The following is a 22,966-nucleotide window of genomic DNA, read 5'->3' on the forward strand; positions in this document are numbered from 1 at the left end:
ACCCTGGATTCTGCTTTCTGAGGACCAGCTCAGCGAAGTCTAAAGAGGTTCATCACCACAAGGTCGTGATTTTTTTTAGGGGGACCCACAGCAGCTCAAGAGGACTATTTGCTATTGAGAAACAGCATGGGCTAATGGAATTGAGAAGCAGGAGATGGAAATGCTGTGCCTGGCACTTACCTGCTTTATGGTTCTGGGCCATTTAATCTCTCTGGGCTTTAATTGCCTCAACTATAAAGTAGGGTTGTCTTGAGTCCCAAGTCATATGTGTAAGGGAGTTGGGGTTGATCTGAGGAGTTCCCTTATCAACTGGATAAGCTTACAGACTGGTGAGCTTTTGGGGCATCAGGGTACCACAGAGAGTGTGGGCATGTCCATCGACATCTTTTTATGAGATTGAAGAACTATCCTTCTGTGATGCTGGCCCATGATAGAGAGCCAAGAGATAATTCTTGTCTTCTTTTGTTTTTCTTTTAGGGGAGTCCATTTCCTCTTTCCCTATTCAGGGGACAGGCCAGCAATTGGCTGGACAGTCCTCAAGCTGGAGCTGCTAGCCTGGGGACTATACCTGGGGGGAGAGGGAGATAATCAGCTTATAAAACTACTACTGTACAATGGAAGGGGAGGGATTGCATGGAGGGGCTGAGATGGATGAGAATGAAGAAGCAGGGAGAGGTGGACAAGAAAAGGAGCCCAGGCAGTCTAAATCATAGGAATTCTAAGTGCGGCTCCAGAAGAGTAAATTTTCACACCCTTCTCAGCAGTAGTAATAATGTTGATTTGATTATTTTCCCTGATCAGGAGGTAGAGAATACTGGGCAGCAAGGTAGTTAACAGAATGCCTGGCTAAGCATGAGCTCTGGTGTTCTGGTGGGATCCACAAACTGTGCTGGGGTCCTTCCTCTGGTTACTTTAGCACTCTGGGCTTCGAGGTGGGAAAGGAACCATCTCTTTCAAGAAGCCTCTGCCTAGAAAGACTCCATCTGCCTCCCTCCCACCTCCCCACTTTCCAGCTCCAAAATCACATAGGCAGCCCAGCTGAGGATAGATTGTACTGGAAGACTTGAGGCAGTTAGAAGGCTATGGCGATAACCTAGGGAGGAGGTAAGAAGGAGCTGAACCAGAGGAGGGGGTGGCTGTATGAAGGGAGAGAAGGAGACATGTTTTGGAATCAGAAATGACAAGACTTGTTAACTGATAAGCCTCTTTTCTCAAAATCCTCCTGGTGAGTCCTCTGCTCCACCCAAACTCCATGCGTTTTACGTGAATCCTCTTTGTACCTTTCCCACCTTCCAGCCTTTGCTCATGCCTTTCCTGCTACTAAGCATGCCCTTCCATCCATCCAAATGTGGTATATATATTTTTTTCTTCAAGGCATTTGGGGTTAAGTGACTTAACAACACTTACAGTTAGTAAGTGTTGTGTCTGAGGCTGGATTTGAACTCAGGTCCTCCTAACTCCAGGGCCAGTGTTCTATCCACTGCACCACCTAGCTGCCCCTCAAATCTGGTGTTTTCTTCAGGTTCTCCACGGTTAACTCTATGACCCACTGTGATCTGATTACCTGTTGAACTCAGGGTATTTATTTTTCCTATCATATCTGGCAATGAATCATGGTTATCCCTCAATCTCACTACGTAACTGCCCACATCCTTTTCTGGTCATCCATCTCTTGGGGTAGATGACTTGATGTTTTATGATGGATTTCCTTCATGCTTCTTTTCTTGTACAATTCTTCATTGGAAATATGCTACAGTCTATTCACCCCCATGTTACTTTCCTTTGCTCATGGTATAGAATTGGAAGGATAGTTTCTTCTAGTGTTCCTTCAGTTTTCTTCTACACGTCTTTCTTTCTTTCTTTCTTTCTTTCTTTCTTCTTTCTTCTTTCTTTCTTTCTTTCTTTCTTTCTTTCTTTCTTTCTTTCTTTCTTTCTTTCTGCCAGTTGGGTTAAGTGACTTGCCCAGGGTCACACAGCTAATAAGTGTCAAGTGTTTGTTCTGAGGCAGGATTTGAACTCAGGTCCTCCTGACTTCAGGGTCATTGCTCTATCCACTGTGCCACCTAGCTGCCCCATTCTACACATTTTTCAAAAATGCTGTAATGACCCTCTTTTCTTTCTCTTCTTTTTATCAGGGACATTATCACTACCCCTCCTCTCTCATCCCTCGGTAGAAAAAAATAAAAACAAAATTCTTGTAAAAAATATAACCAAACAAAACAAATTCCCCAATGGTCATGTTTGAAAATGTAAGTCTCATTCTCTAATTCATCACCTCTCTGTCTGTAATATGCTTCTCCTTCTATCCTTTTGAGTTGGTCATTGTTTTGATCAGAATTCTTAGGTCTTTCCAGGCCGTTTGTCTTTATAATGCGGTTGTTATTTATATAAATTGTTCTCCTAGTTTTGTTCATTTCTCTCAGCATCAGTTCCTACAAGTCCTCCTGGATTTCTGTGGACCTTTCTTGTTCATCTTTATTGTATAGGACAAAAACATTCCATTACATTCATGTAACACCATTTCCCAACTGATGGGCAAATACTTAGTTTCCAGATCTTTGCCACTATAAAAAGAGCTGCTACGGACATTTTGTATCTATAGACTCTTTTTTTCTTTCTCTGATCTTTTCTTGTTTGTTTAAAAAATTTTTTTAGTTCAATAATTCCATGATTTTTAAAAATACAAATCTTTCTTTTTTGTTTGTTTTCAACATTCATTTTTGTAAGAATTTGAGTTCCAAATTTTCTTCTCCCTTCCTCCCCAAGACAGCATGTAATCTGATATGGGTTATACATGTTGTACAATCATATTGAACATACTTCTACATTAGTCATGTTGTGAAAGAAGAATCTGAACAAAAGGGAAAAACCACAAGAAAGAAAAAAGAGAGAAAACAGTATGCTTTGATCTGCATTCAGACTCCAAAGTTCTTTCTCTGGATGTGGATAGCATTTTCCATCTAGGGTCTTTTGGAATTGTTTTAAGTCATTGTTTTGCTAAGAAGAGCTAAGTCACTCATAGTTAATCATGCACAATGTTGCTGTTACTGTGTGCAATGTTATCCTCGTTCTGCTTACTTGTAACTTACATGTAACTCTTTCCAGGTTTTTCTGAAATTTGTCTACTCACTATTTCTTATGGAACCATAGTATTCCATCACATTCATATACCACAACTTGTTCAGCCATTCCCCAATTGATGGGCATCCCCTCAATTTCCAATTCTTTGCCACCACAAAAAAAGCTGCTATAAATATTTTTGTATATGTGGGTCCTTTTCCCTTTTTTATGATCTCTTTGGGATACAGACCTAATAGTGGTACTGCTGGATCAAAGGGTATAAGCCCTTTGGGCATAGTTCCAAAATGTTCTCCAGAATGGTTGGATCAATTCACAATTCCACCAACAATGCATTAGTGTTCCAATTTTCCCACATCTTCTCTAACATTTATCATTTTCTTTTTTCCTTTTTATCATATTAGTCAATCCTCTGATCTCTTTGGAGATACCTAATAGGGGCATTGTTGGGTCAAAGAAATGTTTCATTTGGTGACCTTTTGGACTTAGTTCCAAATTGCTTTCCAGAATGACTGGACTAATTCTCAGCTCCACCAACTGGGCATTAGTGCGCCTATTATCCCACAGCCCTTCCAGCAATTGTCATTTTCCTTTTCTGTTTGTCAAACTGTGATATGTTAGTAACAAAACAAAATTCCCAGAAACGAAACCCATCGTCAACATTCTTCCAGTGATGTAGATGGCTGTAAGCCATCGAATGCTGATGTCTCTGGAGGATTAAAGTTGAGATCACTCTTGTTCTATTGGATTCCATTAAATGAAGTAAATATTCATTAAGCAATGTTCATGAGGGTGGTTGGTTGCTGTGAGGACCATCAGGATGAGTAAAACTCAAACCTGCTCTCAAGGATTAAATGAATATTTGCATTTTTCCTGAATGAATGTTCAGGAAGTCAGTTGTGAAGACAGCTAGAGTCATCTATCCAAAATGACTAAAGCCCTGAATGGCTGGTGTCCAAAGTGGAATCGAGTCTAAACTCTGGAAGGCTTTTTGTCTGCAAGAAAAATTCAGAGTGAATTAGTTCTGTGACCTTTATGGTAGAACCAGATTTACATTTAACAGAGGCAGCTAGGTGTTGCAGTGGACAGAGAGCAGGCCTGGAGTCAGGAAGACTTGAGTTCAAATATAGCCTTAAAGACTTACTGTGTGACCCTGGGCAAGTCACTTGACCTGTTTGCCTCAGTTTCCTCATCTATCAAATGAGCTGGAGAAGGAAATGGCAAACCACTCCAGCATCTACGTCAAGAAAACCCCAAATGGGGCCAGGAAGGGTCAGACATGATGGAAACGACTGACTTTAAACCTTAATGTGCTATATAAAATGCCGTCGTTATTGTTATTATTACTCCTACGTGCCAGGCTCTGGCATTTGAAAGTTTGCTAATCTAATGAAAGCTTATGTATTTTTTAAAAGCACAATTAACTAAGCAGGTTGTATGTTTTTACTTCTCTGCTACGCAGGCCTGGACAACTGACTTACCAAGCCCTGCCCAGATGCCACTGTCCACTCGGTGAGTTAGAGGCCCTGTGCCAAGGAGGAGCCAAAGAAACTCAAATATTGGCTTAGAAACTGCCAAAGTTCTCTTCCCTGACGCCCCGCCCTCCTTCCCCCGGAGTCCGGGTTTCCGTGAGCGCGGCCTGGTGTCCTGCTTTGCCCCTTCTGCACCTCCATGTTCTTGGGCCCTTCCCTTACTCACCCAGCCACCCCCAAACACGCACCAGTGGCCTTTTCTAGAACTGGCTCCTCTTCTGGTTAGTTGTCATCCCATTGCTTTCCTTGAATATGAGCTGGACACCTGCAGCGTCCTTGTCTTCCCCAATCCCTCCCTCCTCTACCAGCCCCCTTCTGGCTCCGCCCTTTTACAGCCACCTCTGGATGGGATCTGACAGTGTAGACCACCTGGTTCCCAGCCCACCGCCCTTTCTGGTCTCCCTTTTCTTGCTCTTCTTCCTTTAGTAATCAGAAAAAACTCCAACCTGATCAGCTGCGCTGCTCCCCTTTGGGGAGTGGCCATATCGGTTAGTCCAACTCTAGACATCTTTGGCTCTTCTTTCAGGTCAAATCAAGTCAGCAAACATTTATGAAATCTTACCATTGGCTAGGTGCAGCTGGGGAGACATACGAAGGCAAGAGTGGGGTCTCTGCCCTCAGAAAGCTTGTATGTTAATGAGGGAGACAACAGGTAAACAAGTGGGAAGATTTCATATACACAAAAAAAGAAAGAATGAGAGAGAATGAAAGAGGCGAGAAAGAGGAGAGTCAGAGGGATAGAAACAGGGAGAGAAAGGAAGAGAGGAGAGAGAGAGAGACAGAGACAGAGAGAGAGGAAGAGACAGAGGAAGAGAGAGAGAGAGAGAGAGGGAGAGAGAGAGAGAGAGAGAGAGAGAGAGAGAGAGAGAGAGAGAGAGAGAGAGAGAGAGAGAGAGAAGGTGGAAAGCAGTCTGAGAGAGGAAGGCATGAGCAGCTGAGTGGACTAGGAAAGGTCTCATCTCTGGGTCACCCACCCCAGCATTATAGCCCTCCCTCCCTTGTCTAAGGAGGCAGAGAGTGGCCCGTTTTACTTAGGTAGAAAAAAAAATCAATCTGGGAGGGGAAGACCCTCAGGGTTTCTGGCCCAAAACAGAAACAATTGTTATTTACATTCACTCTGAGTCAATCAGGGCTCAAGCCTGGGACCTACTGTTGGTCAACCAATGACAGCCAGAGTGATTTGGGCTTAAGGTATTTCTTACCTTAATCACAGATCTTGCAGTGGCCTCAGTCAAACAGACCTGTTAAAGACCCTAGCTGAAAAAGGCCAAGGTCCCCCACTGCATCTGGGGCCATCTCCAGTCATCCCGATCCATATCGAGCTGGACCTACATGGCTCTGAAGGAGAAGGTGAGGCTGGTGACCTTGCACAGCCCTGCCTCACTTAAATCCAATTCACTTGTGTGTCATGGCAGCACCCCCCTGGTGCCATGTTCCTCTTTGAGAAGGAAGGACAAACAACAGCGACCTTTATCTAAATTCCTATCACAATTATGGCTTGCATAATTAACCTGCCAAGCAATGACGAATGGGTCGGTGAAATTTAATCAACACCCAGCTTCAATTGGTCGCTGACCAGGGCAGGGTTGGTGAGCCAAGCAAGCCAAACCCCAGGATGACTAAGGCCGGCAGGGGCTCTTCCCTCCAGGTTGGGCACCTCTCAGGCTCCCCCAGTCACAGATCTCAGAATGGGCAGGGACCTCAGACAGCACCCAAATGAGCAGGAATCCCCTAACAAGAGGTCATTCGGCCCTGGCCTGAAGCCTTCCTTGGGCAGCAGGATTCCTGGGGCAGCCACTAGGAAAGAGGGGGCAGCTTTTCCCAGCTTCGCCCCAGAGGGTAGAAAGGAACCCGTGGCCTAGATGTCTAGAAACTTTTTAACTATTAGTGTCTACCCAGAGTAGACTGGGCTGACTTGAGGGGGAGTCACTGGTTAGGTGACCCCTAAGCAAGTGTGATGAAAGAGTACAAAATACTGTTAGAATAGAGAGGAGGGAAAGATGCCTTCCAGCAGAGGAGATCCTGGGGCAAGCATTTACTGAGGTGCTGGTCCTTGTGCTTGGCTGGGGAGGAAGAGGAGGAGGAGACAGAGAGACAAAAGTAGAACAGTCCCTGCCCTCTAGAAGCTTCCAATCTAGCCAGGCACATATAAGAAGATACCTAACAGATGCAAGATGCATTTGAAGGGCAGGTGACTGCTGGGGATCAGAAGAGGCATTCCCTTCCTGGCTGTCTACTTACCGGGCCTCATGGGCTGACAGAACCATCTTCACCTCCTCCCCTACCTGAACCTTGGACTCCCATGGCTCTGATAGGCTGGCTCTGACTTATCCTGTCTCCTCCTGGGGTCTCAGACTGGCACATAGTAGGTGCCTAATAAAGTCTTGTATACTGACTAGTTGACTAGAGCTTACATTCCATTTGAATTAGACCTACCAAACCAGACCTACAAGCAGTTCCAAGTAATCTTGCTGATCAGTTCAACATGTCTACATTATGTTAGAAAAAACCCAAACTCATATTTAATGAAAGTGAACCCCTGGAATTGAACTAAAGAATGGGGGGGGACCAAAAATAGAAGCTACCGAGCCCTGTGGGCTCAGGCCTAGAACGCTAGTGTCTGTGCTGTTTCTTCTGCCTCAGTTTCTTCTGGTGACCCCCAAGTTTTTATTTTGCTGGGGGCAGGGTAGGGGTGGTTTACTTTCTCCTCCGCCTTCCCCAGGGTCCCCTTCTCCCTTCCCTCCCTGCCTTCTCCTCCTCTCCCTCCCTCTCTCCTGGATGCAGAGCTGGACCATCTGCGAAGTGTGCAGAGCTCTGGGATGCTGGAGGGGCACGGCCAAGGGCATGGGCTCGGGCTGATTTTCACTGCCAAGCCCAAGTCAGCAAAGAAACCCTCTGTTAATGCAATTGGTCTCTGGCACAGCTGTTGGCCTCCATGCCCTGGAAACTGCTGCTCTGCTCCTGCGTTCTCCCGGTGGGGACAGGCACTCATCAAACACCTACTGTGCACCAGGCGCTGGCCTACTGTGTGCCAGGCACTGCTCCAAGCGCTTTACAAACTGGATCTCATTTGAACCTTACAACCACACTGGCAGGGAGGGGCTGTTCATGCTCCCATTTTACAGACGGGGAAACAGAGGCACGCAGGGGTTAGGTTCCCTGCACAGGGACACACAGCCAGGAGGGATGAGGTTAAATTTACACTCAGGTCTTCAAGTGGGATATCCCTTTGGTCCGGTAGCAGCCCCTTCCCCAACTCATCTCCCCTTTCCTTCCTCCTCTTCCTATCCCTCTACCAGTCTCCCTCCTCTCCCCTCCCTCCTGCGTGCCTCAGTTTCCTCCCTTGTACAGTGAGAGGACAAAATGACAATCGTCCGCTCTACCGGCGCCCGCCCCCTCCTCCTCGATCCGGGGGGGGGCTTCCCGGGCGCGCCTTCCCGGCTAATCTTCGGGTTCTGGTCCACATTTCGGGGTGGGGGCGATGGGGACGGGCGGCCTCCCCCTCTCTCCCCCGTGCCCCTTCCCAGGGCACTTTCCGCTCCCTTTCCCCCGCTCCCCCATTTCGTCTCTCTCCCCACCCCTCCACTTTCCCCTTCCTCTCCGCCCCCCCTTCTTCTGCCCCCCCCCCTTCCCTCTCCCTCGCCTCCAGCCCCGGCCCCGCCCCTCGGCGCTCGAGCGCGCGGCAGGAAGTGCAGGGGCTCGAGCCGCCCGGCGGCCGCGATGCATTGTGGGACACCAGCAGCACCAGACCCAAGATGGCGGCCAGCAGGAGGCTGATGAAGGTAAAGGCGGCTCCGCGGGGCCGGGCCCGGCCCGAGGCGAAGCCCGAGCCCGAGCCCGGGCGGCGGCGGCGGCTCCCGCTCCGCCCCCCGGCCGGGCCTCGGGCCCGCGACCCCCGCACGACCCCCGGCCCGGCCTCCTCTCCGCCTCTCCCCGGCCCTGCCGGGCCTCCGGGCGCCCGTGAGGCGGCTCCGCGGCCGGGCCTCAGGGGCCGGCCCGGGGCCGAGGGGAGGCAGAGACTCGGCCGGGCCGGGGCGAGCGGCACCCGAGGCCCCGGGCCGGCCTCCCTCAGGGCCCCCCGCCCCGCCCGGGGAAACTGAGGCATCCCGGGGCCGAGCCAGGGGCTGCTCCGGCGCTGCCCGGCCGGGCGGCCCCCGCCCCTCCCATCTCCTCCCCGCCCCCATCGCCCCCCTCCCACCCGTGACCGTGATTTGGGGGGAGGGCGCGCCCCGGGAGTCCCTGGGCCTAGCGGGGAGAGGGGACGATTGTCATCTCGTTTTGTCCTCAAGCCTCCCTGCCCCCACGCTACAGGGGAGGAAACTGAGGCACACGGGGGAAGTGACGTGCTCGGGGACTCGCAGCTGGGAAGTGGGTGAGGCACGATTGGAACTCGGGGTCCCCCCCCAAAGTGGCTGTTGAAGTGAAAAGCGCCCTCCACGTGATGGGGAGCCCCGGGGGATCCTGTACTTAAAGCCCTCCTTCGGAGGGGCGGGGGCCGGACCCGCGCTGACATAGGGAGGGCTGAAGACCCTGCCCTCTTGGGGGGGGCGGGTCCCCCGGGGGGGTCTCCTCCTCCCCACACTGGGGCCGGGCCGGGCAGGGGGCGGGGCACACGGCAAAGTTGGCTTCTGCTGGAATTCAAAGGCCGGGCCAAGTGGGTGATCGCTGGAGGGTGAGGGGGGCTCCGGGGCCGGCGTCCTCGGGATCCCCGCCCCTCCCCCATCCAGGAAGGAGAAGACGAGGTGACACTTAGACTTTGCACCAGCCTGGGCCGGGGGGGGGGGGCATGGGAAAGGTTCTGCTCCAACCCCTGTGTGATTGTAGAACTGGGAGGAAGCTGAGGCTGGCCAGGTCGGAATGTCAGTTCCAGCATCTTTGCATCCCCGCCGTCCAGCACAGGGGGATGCCGAACAGGGGCCATCCATAGATGTTTGACACCCTGCCGTAGGTGGAATGTGTTCTCAGGGCCCAAATGCCTCAGAGCCAGGCGCTCGACTGGGGACTGCTTCCTTTCTGGCCTGAGCTAGTAGAGAACAAACGCTCTCTTCCTTTTTTAATAAAGATAATTGAAAGCTATACCTTAGGTATACTTTGATATTGTTTTGAAAACCTGTTTTAAAGATTTGAAGCTTCCTTTAGAAAGCCCGTTTTCGTTCCCCTGGACTCTGTCACAAGGGATCATCTGTGAATAGTGTGCAGTATTTTTAGTCTAATATGGTTCACATAAAGCAGGTTGACATATTTTAGGTTTTCTTAAATCTTCAACATGTTTTGTTTTGGGTCCAGCAAATGGTTTAAACCTGACTATGTAATGCAAAGTTTACAAAGCCACAGTTTTAGAAAGAATTTTAAATGTCTTTTAATTTCCAAAGAGAATCAGTGAATTGAATATTCCTTGATGACAAAAGAAAAAACAGACCCATAAGTCTTGTGTCTAAATTAGAAACTGAAACCAAATAATCCACAATGAAACTGGGCAAATAAGGCCCCCGGGAAATTCAACTTGAGTTTCCATTTTCATCTCTGCCCTCACATTTCTTCTAAGAACTATTCTCATTGACTGGAAGGGAGGATTTCACCAAGAATCGGAGGAGGAGGCTTTGGCCATAGCTTGCTGTGGCCCTGTTTGCTAACCCTGAATGCCTCCAAGCAAACATTGGCATCTAATAGACTCTGTGATTGTGAGGAGAAGGAGCGCTGTCCAAAAATGGAGGGGTTTTCTGGGAGAGGCTGCAGGACATTTGCCTGGAGTTTTTGTAGAGGGAACTCCTGCACTAGCTGGCCACTCCCACCTCTGGGGTTTCATGGTTCTCTGTTACGTAACTCTGACTTTTAAAAATGGATAGTATCTTTTTAAAGCTACAGTTAGACATTGTGAACTTGATCCATAGAATCATAGATTGCGATTGAATTGGAAAGGGTCCTTCAGGGCCTTGTGGTCCAACCCCTTCATTTGGAATTTTAATTTTTATTCTGAACTTAGCAAACACAAACACAAATAGTGGGCCCTTCCATATACTTAGTAGCACAGAAAAGGATTGTGTGTAGACCTGCGGGCCTCTGTGTGTCCAGCTCGCATTTCTTTTTAATCTGTCATTTCACCCTGTAGCTTTCCAAGCTGTTCTGCTTGTCTGTGCTTTCTGGCCTTCTTGGTAGGACTGCCTTCCCTTTTGGCAAATAAGGAAACTGAGGCTCCCTGAGGTCACAGGAGCTCCTATCCCCAAGTCACCCAGGTGGATTGGAGCTTGGATCCTCTGAATCCAAGTGAAATGCTCCTCGAATTCCACATGTTGCTGTCCTTTCTGATAAGTGGTATCATGGAAATAAGAGGATTTTCTAAAGAAACATTGTCTTGGGTGCTTCGGGCTCAACATGCCTCAACTGTTTATGCTGTGTTCTCTCTAACTGCCCCCAAACCCTGTTCCATCAATGGCACCACCCCTCCCTAGTTATCCTTGTTCAGTGATTTCACTAGTGTCCAACTCTTTGTCACCCCATTTGGGGGGTTTTCTTGGCAAAGATACTGGAGTGTTTGCCATTTCCTTCTCATTTGACAGATAAGAAAATTGAGGCCAGCAGGGTAAAGTGACTTGCCCAGGGTCACACAGCTAGGAAGTGTCTGAGGCTTTGAACTGAGGATTTGAACTCAGGAAGATGAGTCTTCCTGACTCGAGGCCTGGCACTCTATCCACTGTACTACCTGGCTGTCCCTCCACTTATCCAAATGGTTTCTGTTGATAATATATCCTGTGTCCCTCTCCTACTTTCTCTCTTTCCTCAGTCTTTTCCTGTCTTTCCCCATCCCATCCCTCCCTTTCCTCCCCTCTTTGTCTTCTTCCCCTCCCTCCTTCCTTCTTTTCATGTCTCTTATCGCTCTCTTTCTCTCCCCTTCCTCCTTCTCTTCTCTCCCTCCCTCCTTCCCTTTCTCTCTTTCTCCCTCTCCCTTTCCCTCTCTCTCACTTTCTGTCATCTTTCCCTTTTTCTCTTATGTACTTCATCCCAGCTCCTGCTGCCGTTTTGCTCATCGGATTCTCCTGTCTTTTTCTGCATCTCTTTGAATTCTTTGTAATCGGCGTTTCTTCTGATGCGGTATTATTTCATTGCGTTAACATACCAGGACTTTTTTTCAGTCATTCTCCAATTGATGGGCACCTACTTTGTTGTCAGGGGTTTTTTTTTTTGGCTTATTTGTTGTTGTTGTTGTTGTTTTGTGAGGCAATCAGGGTTAAGTGGCGTGCCCAGGGTTGCATAGCTAGTAAGTGTCAAGTGTCTGAGGCTGGATCCTGACTCCAAGTCTGGAGCTCTATCCACTGTGCCACCTAGCTACCCCATAATTCCTTTAATTATTTATTTATTTGCGTACTTATTCATTCATTCATTCATTCATTTATATATTTGTGAGGCAATTGGGGTTAAGTGACTTGCCCAGAGTCACACAGCTAGTGAGTGTTATGTGTCTGAGGCTGGATTTGAACTCAGGTCCTGCTGACTCCAGGGCTCGTGCTCTATCCCCTGCGCCACCTAGCTGCCCCTGTTTTCAGTTTTTTACCACTTTTTTCAGTGGCTTTTTAACTGAACTCCTTGGCTCCGTTTGCTTTCCCCATTCCCAGCTCATTTTGTACCCTCTGTCATGGTAGTCTTCCTAATACCCAGTGAGTGACCCAAAGAGCAAGGCTGGCCTTCGCTTGGCATCTTGGGATCTTCCCAGCCCAGGTGCGATCTCAGTTCCCGTTGGCTCCCTGCCTGTGCTTTATGCCTGACGCAATCCAGTGTTCCCCCAAATGCTGGCTGCCCACAGCTTTGCTTGTTTAATGGTACAGTAGAAAAAGAGCCAGACCTGGAGGTAGAGCTTGGTTTCTAGACTTTCTAGCTGTGTGGCTGTGGACAAGTCACCTAACCTCTCTGAAACTTGTTGAGAAGAAAGTGATTAATGAACCTTCTGCCTTGGATTATTAGCCACCCTTCAAGGCCCACATCGAATGTCATCTCTAGGTGTTTTTCCCTCTTTCCTCAGTTTTGTGAGCTTGCTGTCTGTTTTGGCTCTCTTCGGTACCTTTCCTCTTTACCTTGTAGAATAGTAGTGTGCTTGACTTAGTCCTCCTTCTGGTAGATGCATAGCTCTTTGAGAAGGTGACAGATGGCATTTTGTTTTGGAGTTTCCCAACCCTCACCCCTCTTACCTCATTCAGGGCCTTTCTTGTAGTAGGGACTCGATAAATTGTACAATTGAGTTTTATTTCTTGTAACTCATAGTCTTGAAAATTGTAGTGTAGTGTACCTTAGTACTGATTCGCTCTTTGGTTCTTGTAAATCCGCCTAATCAACAAGAATAGTAATTGTAAGAATAGTAATTGTAATTGCTAACATTTATATGGCACTCGAAGGTTTGGAAAGGGCTTTATATAAAACATCTCATTTGATCTTTACAACATCCCTGGCAGGTAGGTGCTGTTATTATCACCCCCACTTTACAGATTAGAAAACTGAGCCTCAGAGAAGTTGCCTAGGGTCACATAGCTAGTAGGTGTTTGAGACAGGATTGGAAGCCAGGTTTTCCTAACCCCAAGTCAGCACTTTATCTACCATGCCATCAAGCTACCTATTAATTAAACCGGTGAAGACATTCATATCTGACTTTTTCTTAATGGTTTATTAAAACTTAAACTATGCAGCCAAATAGTTAAACTTGCTCAGCAGCTCTTTTCATTTAACTAGATTAATTTCGGTGACTGCTCTTAATATTGAGGTCTTTGGTGCTTAGGTTCTGATCTGCTTCCGCCTCTTTCCACTTTGCATTCTTTTGTAAATGGTTCTCAAGATTTTCTAGTCCTCACACTTCTCAGTTCATCATGTGTATGTACCACAAGAGTTATTGAGCCATTCCCTCATTGCTGGACATTTAGGTCACTTCTGGCTCATGAGAGCCAGTCTCATTTGGCAGGTTTTCTGTGGCTGAGGCAGGAATTTTTGATATCAGTGTGCATGAAACTAGTATTCAGTGGGGCCTAGGGAAGTCTTGTCTCTCTTCTTAAGGGTGTTCCCTGTCACATCACTGTGTTAGAGACTTCTCTAGTACATCGGGATTCAGGGCTACCTTGATAGGGGCAGATGGCTTTCAGGAGTTCCAGAATACCTGAGTGACTCTGGTGGCTGAACATCTGTGGATCAGCCCCTCAGCCCTGGGCCGGGCTGGTCCTTGGAAAACAGTCTGTTGCTGAGTCCGTTTTAGACTTCATACTGGGTCATCTTTACCTGGGCTGCCCTTTAAAAAAAAATAACATCAGTAAATTTAACTATTAATAAAGATGATCAAAAAAGATAGGAAATGTGGGCTAAAAGCTCACATTGATCCGTAGCACTTATTAAATAAGACTGAAATGAACAGACAAGCAAGAAATCCTTTAGATCTATGCCCCAATTCAGCTGACACTCCACAGTCTTTGCCATTTTCTTTCTTTATACAGGTGCAGTTGTGTGTGGTCAAGGTGTGTGTGTGTGTGTGTGTGTGTGTGTGTGTGTGTGTGTGTGTGAGGGAGGTTCTTATTCTACTGATCTTTTCATCACTCATCTCAGTCTTTCCATATTTCCTTGCAGTTGCATTGACCTTTTTGTAACATACGCTCTTGGGTAGGCCAAATAGATGTCCAGTCCATTGCTGCACATTTTCTTGAGTTGAGGTAGCTAGTAGAATGAAAGCCAGCTTCCTTTGCCAGCTTCTGAAGGAAGCTTGGATCCATCCATCGGTTCTGAAATCTTTGCCAACTCTCCCAATGAAAACACTTGGTTCAGAGTGGGGGGAGTGGTGCATGGGGAACAACTGAAAGTTACTTTCTCTTTCTGTTTGGCCTGATTAAAGGTTGAGAAGCTTTTGTTTCTTATGGACAGGGATGTTTGATTGTAACTTTGGCCTTAGCTGGAGAGGCAGGGTGGTGTAATGGATGGATGCATGGATGCAATGAGCGCTGCACTTGGGCTTTGGAAGCTGATGGTGAAGTGGGAAGAGCACAGGGCTGGACCGAGAGTCAAGAAGACCTGAGGTCCAGGCAGCCCCAAACACTTAGAAGCCAGGTGACTCTGGGCAGGTCACTTCACTCTGTGTGTGTCTCATTGTGCATGTTTGTTATGAAGTTAAAGTGACGTATTTATAAAATGCTTTGCAAACCTTAAAGCTGATCTGTTCCTGAGCTTCCTCTTTTGTCAGATGGGTCTAAAAGCACCTGCTTACACAACTGCAGCATCAGTAAAGCCCCTTGCTCACCTAGTACTCACTATTAGAATAACAGCCCAAAATAAATCACATTTTTGTGGATAATTTCCCTAGAATGTCATGCCTTGAAGGGCACAGACCCGTTTTGGTTTTTTGTCTTTGTCTGCCTGGGCCTTAGCCCACTGGCTTGCATTGTAGACACTTACTCGTAAATGTTGCTTGAGTTGAGGCCTGGTTCACACACATTATGTTCAAGTTGACCGGATGCTTTTCTTTTTGGAAAACCATGTGAGATAGGCACTTACTTCTGCAGTTTTCAGTTGCGGCACTGAAGTCCCCCAAAAGTAGCCAACTCTGTGCCCTTTCCACTTTGTTCTCAAACTTGTTTACTAAACTATTGGCAGGGATGTTTGAAGAGAAGGATGAACCTGGGCAAGGGTGAAAGGCCAGACACCTGGCTTAGAGGGAAAAGCTGACTGAAATTCAAACAGTCCAGTCCTAGATTTGGAGCTAGAACAGAACTTCATGGTCATCTTGTTTGGCCTCTCATTTTATAGTCAGGAGACTTGGGAGCAGACCCCCAGATCAAATTTTTGTTGTTCAGTCGTTTCAGATGGGTCTGACTCCTCATGACCCCGTTTGTAGTGAGTTGTTGAATTTTTTTTTTTTGGTAAATAATATTTTATTTTTTCCAATTACATGTAAAGATAGTTTTCAACATTTCATTTTTTAATAAGATTTTGAGTTTCATATTTTTTTCTCCCTCCCTCCCATCTCCCCTCCCCAAGACGGCAAGCAGCGCGATATAGGTTATACATGTGCAGTCATGTAAACATATTTTCCATATTAGTCATGTTGTGGAAGAAGAAACAGAACAAAAGGGAAAAGCCACACACACAAAAAACCCCAAAAGTGAGCTAGTGCGCTCTGATCTGCACTCAGACTCCACCAGTTCTTTCTCTGGAGGTGGAGAGCATTTTTCATCATAAATCTTTTGGAATTGACTTGGATCATTGTATTGCTGAGAACAGTTAAGTCATTCACCATTGATCATTGAACAGTGTAGCTGTCACTGTATATAATATTCTCTTGGTTCTGCTCACTTTACTCAACATCAGTGCATACAAGTCTTTCCAGGTTTTTCTGAAGTCTGCCTGCTCATCATTTCTTATAGCACAATAGTATTCCATCACATTCATATACCACAACTTGTTCAGTCATTTCCCAGTTGATGGGCATCCTTTCAATTTCCAATTCTTTGCCGCCACAAAAAGAGCTGCCATAAATATTTTTGTACATGTGAGTCCTTTTCCCATTTGTATGATTTCTCTGGGACATAGCCCCTAGAAGTGCTATTGTTGGGTCAAAGAGTATGCACATTTTTATAGCCCTTTGGGCATAGATCCAAATTGCTCTCCAGAATGGTTGGATCAGTTCACGACTCCACCAACAATGCATTAGTTTCCCAGTTTTCCTACATCTTCTCCAACATTTATCATTTTCCTTTTCTGTCACACTAGCCAATCTGATAGGTATGAGGTGGTACCTCAGAGTTGTTTTAATTTTCCTTTCTCTAATCAATAGTGATTTAGAGCAGTTTTTCATGTAACGATAAATAGCTTTACTTTCTTCATCTGAAAACTGCCTGTTGACATCCTTTGACCATTTAATTGGGGAATGACTTCTATTCTTAAAAATTTGACTCAATTCTCTGTATATTTGAGAAATGAAGCCTTTACCAGAAACACTTGCTGTAAAAATTGGTTCCTATCTTTCTGCTTTCCTTCTAATCTTGGTTGCTTTGGTTTTGTTTGTGCGGAAACATTTCAATTTAGTGTAATCGAAATCATCCATTTTGCATTTCATAATGTTCTCTATCTCTTGTTTGGTCATAAATTCTTCTCTTCTCCATACATCTGACAGGTAAACTATTCCTTGCTCTCCTAATTTGCTTTTGGTATCAACGTTTATGTTTAAATCACGTACCCATTTTGACCTTATACTGATATATGGTATAAGATGTTGATCTATGCCTAGTTTCTGCCATACTCTTTTCCAGTTTTCCCACCAGTTTTTGTCAAACAGTGAGTTCTTATCCCAGAAGCTGGAGTCTTTGGGTTCATCGAATAGTAGATTATTATAATGTGTACCTAATCTATTCCGCTGATCCACCATTCTTATTTCTTAGCCAGTACCAAATAGTTTTGATGATTGCTACTTTATAATATAGTTTTAGATTTGGTATGGCTGGGTGACCTTTTTTTTTTTTTTTAAGAATTTTCCTGATATTCTTGACCTTTTGTTCTTCTAGATGAATTTTGTTATTATTTTTTCTAGCTCTATAAAATAATGTTTTGCTTGTTTGATTGGTATGGCACTGAATAAGTAAATTAATTTAGGTAGAATTGTCATTTTTATTATATTAGCTTGGCCTACCCATAAGCAATTTATCTTTTTCCAATTACTTAGATCTGACTTTATTTGTATGAAGAGTGTTTTGTAATTGTATTCATATAGTTCCTGTGTTAGTCTTGGCAAGTAGACTCCCAAATATTTTATATTGTCTACAGTTATTTTAAATGGAATTTCTCAATGTCTTCTTGCTGAGCTTTGTTGGTAAGATATAGAAATGCTGATGATTTATATGGGTTTATTTTATATTCTGCAACTCAAAGTTGTTAATTATTTCAAATAGTTTTTTAGTTGATTCTTTAGGATTCTCTGAGTTTACCATCATATCATCTGCAGAGAGTGATAGTTTTGTTTCCTCTCTGCTTAGTCTAATTCTTTCAATTTCTTTTTCTTCTCTTACTGCTAAAGCTAACATTTCTAGGACAATATTGAATAATATTGGTGATAATGGGCATTCTTGTTTCACCGCTGACCTTGTTGGGAAGGCTTCTAGCTCATCACCATTACAAATAATGTTGCTGATGGTTTTAGATAGATACTACTTAACATTTTAAGGAAAATTCCATTTATTCCTATACTTGTGTTTTTAATAGGAATGGATGCTGTATTTTGTCAAAAGTTTTTTCTGTATCTATTGATAATCATTATTTCTGTTGGTTTTGTTATTGATATGGTCAGTTATGCTAATAGTTTTCCTAATATTGAACCAGCCCTGAATTCCTGGTATTTGTCCTGGAATTTATCCCACCTAATCATACTGTATTATCCTCATGATACATTGCTGTAATCCCTTTGCTAATATTTTATTTAAAATTTTTGCATCGATATTCATTAGGGAAATTGGTCTATAATTTTCTTTCTCTGTTTAGGCTCTTCCTGGTTTAGGTATCAGTACCATATTTATGTCATAAAACGAATTTGGTAGAACTCCTTCTTCACCTCTTTTTCCAAGTAGTTTATATGGAATTGGAACTAATTGTTCTTTAAATATTTGGTAGAATGCACTTGTAAATCCGTCTGGCCCTGGAGATTTTTTCCTTAGGAAGTTCATTGATGGCTTGTTCAATTTCTTTTTCTAAAATGGGGTTATTTGAATATTTTATTTCCTCTTCTGTTAATCTGGGCAATTCATATTTTTGTAAATAGTCATGTATTTCACTTAGATTGTCAGATTTAGTGGTACACAGTTGGGGAAAATAGCTCCTAATTATTGTTTTAATTTCTCCGTTGGTGGTGAATTCATCCTTTTCATTTTTGATACTGGTTATTTCGGTGTTTTTTTTTTTTTAAATCAGATTAGCCAGTTTATTTTATTGTTTTTTTAAAAATAAAATTAGCTCTTAGTTTTATTTGTTAGCTCAGTAGTTTTCTTTGAGTTTTATTAATTTCTCCTTTGATTTTCAGAATTTCTAATTTGGTGTTTCATTGGAGATTTTTAATTCCTTCTTTTTCTAGCTTTTTAAATTTTATGCCCAATTCGTTGATCTGCTCTTTTTCTATTTTATTCATATCAGCATTTAGAGATATATAATTTCCCCTAAATACTGCTTTCACTGCATCCCATAAATTTTGGTATGTTGTCTCATTATTGTCATTCTCGTTGATGAAATTATTGATTGTTTCTCTGTTTTGTTGTTTGACCCACTCATTTTTTTAGGATGAGATTATTTAGTTTCCAATTAATTTTTAATCTATCTTTCCATGTAATTTTTATTGTACCATGATCTGAAAAGGATGCATTTAATACTTCTGCCTTTCTGCATTTGATTGTGAGGTTTTTATGCCCTAATACATAGTCAGTTTTTGTGTAGGTGCCATGTACCACCGAGGAAAAGAATATTCCTTTCTATCCCTATTCAGTTTTCTCTAGAGGGTTATCACATATGACCTTTTGCTTTTTGGTAACGCAGTCGGGGGTAAGTCACTTGCCCAGGGTCACACAGTAAGTAAGTGTCAAGTGTCTGAGACCGGATTTGAATTCAGGTCCTCCTGACTCCAAGGCTGGAGCTCTATCCACTGCGCCACCTAGCTGCTCCTATATGCAACTTTTCTAAAATTCTGTTCACTTCCTTAACTTCTTTGTTTTGTGGTTAGATTTATCTAGTTCTGAGAGGGGGAGGTTGAGGTTCCCCACTAATATAGTTTTGCTCTCTATTTCTTTCCATAACTCCCTTAACTTCTCCTCTAAGAATCTGGATGTTATACCACTTGGCGCATAGATGTTTAGTATTGATATTACTTCATTGTCTGTGATACTTTTTAGCAAGATGTAGTTTCCTTTGTCTCTTTTAATTAGATCTATTTTGCTTTTGTTTTGTCTGAGATCAGGATTGCTATCTTTGCTTTTTTTAAAAAAAATTTCAGCTGAAGTATAATATATTTTGCTCCAGGCTTTTTAACCTTTCTGTGTGTGTCTTTCTGCTTCAGATGTGTTTCTTGTAAACAAGATATTTTAGGATTCTGGTTTTTAATGCACTATATTTCTTTTCATTTTATGGTAGAGTTCATCCCATTCACATTCACAGTTATGATTACTAACTGTGTATTTCCCTCGATCCTATTTCCCCCCCTTATACTTTTCTCTCCCCTTTCACCCTGTTCCTCCACACCAGTGTTTTGTTTCTGATCACTGCTGCCCTCCCTTCTATCATCCCCCCTTCCCTTTTCGTTCCCCTTTCCTCTCCTACTTCCCTATAGGGTAAGATAGATTTCTGTACCCAACTGAGTGTGTGTTATTTCCTCTTTGAGCCAAATCTGATGAGAGTAAGATTCAAACAATACTCACCCCTTCCCTTCTTTCCCTCTACTGTAATAGGTCTTTCATGACTTTTCATGAGATATAATTTACCTCATTCTGCCTCCCCCTTTCCTGTTTTCCCAGTATGATCCTTTTTTTTCACCTATTAGCTAAAATCTTTTTGTTTTAATCATCACAGCAAAGTCATACTCTCTGTCTTAAGTATACTCCTTTTAACTACTTTAACAGAGTTACAAGTTTTTAAGAGTTACAAGTATCATCTTCCCTTGGAGGGATGTAAACAATTTAAACTTATTAAATACCATGTTGTTGTTTTTTTTTCTTTTCTGATTACCTTTCATGATTCTCTTGAGTTTTGTATTTGAAGATCAAATTTTCTGTTCAACTCTGGTGTTTTGAAAGTCCCCTATTTCACTGAATGTCTATCTTTTCCCCTGAAAGATTATGTTCACTTTTGCTGATTCTTGTTCTAGTTGATTCTTGGTTGTAATCCAAGTTCTTTTGCCTTCCAGAATATCATTCCAAGCCCTTCGATCTTTTATTGTAGAAACTGTGCAATCCTGACTGTGGCTCCCTGATATTTGAATTGTTAGTTTCTGGCTGCTTATAGTATTTTCTTCTTGACCTGATAGTTCTGGAATTTGGCTGTAATATTCCTGGGAGTTTTCATTTTGGGATCTCTTTCAGGAGGTGATGGGTGGGCTGGTTGTAGGATATCCGGGAAGTTTTTCTTGGTAATTTCTTGAAAGATGCTGTCCAGGCTCTTTTGTTGATCATGGCTTTCAGGTAAGTCCAACAATTCTTAAATTCTCTCTCCCGGATCTGTTTTCCAGGTCAGTTGTTTTTTCCAATGAGGTATTTTACATTTTCTTCTATTTTGTCATTCTTTTGATTTTGTTTGACTGATTCTTGATGTCTCATAGAGTCATTAGCTTCCACTTGCCCAATTTTCATTTTTTTCTTTTTTTTCCTTTCCTTTTTCCTTTTTTTTTTTTTAAGGCAGTTGGAGTTAAGTAACTTGCCCAGGGTCACACAGCTAGTAAGTGTCAAGTGTTTGGTCTGAGGCTGGATTCGAACTCAAGTCCTCCAGATTTCAGGGCCAGTGCTCTATCCACTGTGTCACCTAGCTGCCCCTCCAACTTTAATTTTTAAGAAATTATTTTCTTAAATAATTTTCATTTGGTCAGTTCTGCTTTTATTGCAGCTCTTCTGTGGTTGTTGTTGTTGTTGTTGAGGTAATTGGGGTTAAGTGACTTGCGTAGCATGCACAGCTAGTGTCTGAGGCCAGATTTGAACTCAGGTCCTCCTGACTTCGGGCCGGTGCTCTATCCACTGTGCCACCTAGCTGCCCCACCAGTTCTACTTTTAAAGAAGTTGTTTTCTTCAGTGTGGTGTTCCCCCCTCCCGCCCCCCAGTTTGGCCAATTCTATCTTTGAAGGCGTTTTCTTCAGTCGGCTTTCGTGTTTCGTTTTCCAAGCTGTTGACTCTTTTTTTTCCCTAATTCTCTCATGTACCTCTCATTTCTTTTCCCAGTTTGTCTTCTACCTCTCTTACGTGATTTTTTAAAAATCCTTTTTGAGCTCTTCCAACAGGGCTGTTTGGGCTTGAAAGCACTTTATGTTCCCCTTTGAGGCTTTACATGTAGGCTTTTGATATTGACCCCTTCTCAGTTTGTGTTTGGATCTACCCTGTCGCCATAGTATGGTCAGGGCTCTTTTTGGCTTTTTGCTCGGTTTTAAAAGTTGTGCTCTGCTTCTGGGTTATAGGGAACACTGCCCCAAGCTTCTGGCCACTGGTCTTAGGTGCTGACAGCTCGCCCGCCGCACTAGGGTGGCCTGACCCAGTCATGTCTGGTGTGCCCTGGATTCCAGGGCTGGCAGGTTGCCTGATGTGCTAGAGCTGGGAGCCTCACAGTTGCAGGGCCTCAGTTGATGATCTGTGCTGTGGCTGAGACCTCCCGCTGGCTTGCCTGGACACTGCCTATGCTAGGCTGGGCTCCCCTTTTATCCAAGTGAGGCAGATCTTTCCTGAAGTCCTAAGTTATCTTGGCCTTGAAAATTGTTTCACTACGTCTTTTTATGGATTTCACTGCTTCAGAATTCTCTTTTTTTTTTTGGAGGGGGGGAACTAGGCAATGGGGTTAAGTGACTTGCCCAGGATCACACAGCTAGTAAGTGTTAAGTGTCTGACTGGATTTGAACTCAGGTCCTCTGACTCCAGGGCCAGTGCTGTATCCACTGCGCCACCTAGCTGCCTCAGGATTCTTTTAGAGGCTTGATTTAATGTTTCTGAGGAAAAAAGGGAGAGAGCTCATGGCACCTTCCTGGTTTCTCTCTGTCATCTTCCATCTTGGCAGAGATACTGGGGTGGTTTGCCATTTCCTTCTGCAGCTCATTTTATAGCTGAGGAAACAGACGAACAGAGTGAAGTGACTTGCCCAGGGTCACACAGTGTCTGAGGCTGTATTTGGACTCAGGAAGATGAGTCTTCCCGACTCCAGGCCTGGTTCTCTGTGCACTGTGGTGCCCATTAGCCACCCAGATCCACTACTGGTGGGTGCCTTTTTTGCTCATCTGTAAAGTAGGCTAATAGTCCATCTGTTAGCTGTTTCGGAAGGTTGCTGAGAGGAGAGGACTTTATAAACTTGAGGTCCTGGAAAAAGGCTTATGGTTAATCTCATTTAAATGACAGAACATTTAACATTATTTATTTATTTTTAGTTTTCAGCATTCACTTCCATAAGATTTTGAGTTCTAAATTTTCTCCCTTCCCTCCCCAAGACAGCGTGCAATCTGATATAGACGCTGCATGTATGGTCATATTAAATGTGAAATGATAGAATTTAAAATCTAGTCCAGCTTCCGTCTTTATTTTTATAGACAAGGAAGCTGAGGTCTGGGGAAGTTAAGCCATTTGGGCAGCATCACATGGGAGCTCTCAGCAGAGTAGGGACCCAGGCTGCCCTTCCCAAACCAGCTC

The 22,966-nt window shown here is 44.3% G+C and overlaps 1 protein-coding gene across 1 annotated transcript in view; it reads left to right on the forward strand.

Moving 5' to 3' along the window:
- The first annotated feature begins 8,285 nt into the window (after positions 1 to 8,285).
- UBE2L3 (ubiquitin conjugating enzyme E2 L3) overlaps positions 8,286 to 22,966 on the forward strand; it is a 66,813-nt gene continuing 52,132 nt past the window's right edge. Inside the window, exon 1 of the mRNA XM_020996412.2 lies at positions 8,286 to 8,392. Within this exon, the coding sequence (XP_020852071.1) occupies positions 8,366 to 8,392 (27 nt within the window). The 5' untranslated portion in view covers positions 8,286 to 8,365. The remainder of the gene's footprint in view (positions 8,393 to 22,966) is intronic.

This window comes from Phascolarctos cinereus, unplaced genomic scaffold (assembly GCF_003287225.1).
Source record: "Phascolarctos cinereus isolate Bilbo 61053 unplaced genomic scaffold, phaCin_HiC Scaffold_4;HRSCAF=312, whole genome shotgun sequence".
Lineage (NCBI taxonomy): Eukaryota > Metazoa > Chordata > Mammalia > Diprotodontia > Phascolarctidae > Phascolarctos > Phascolarctos cinereus.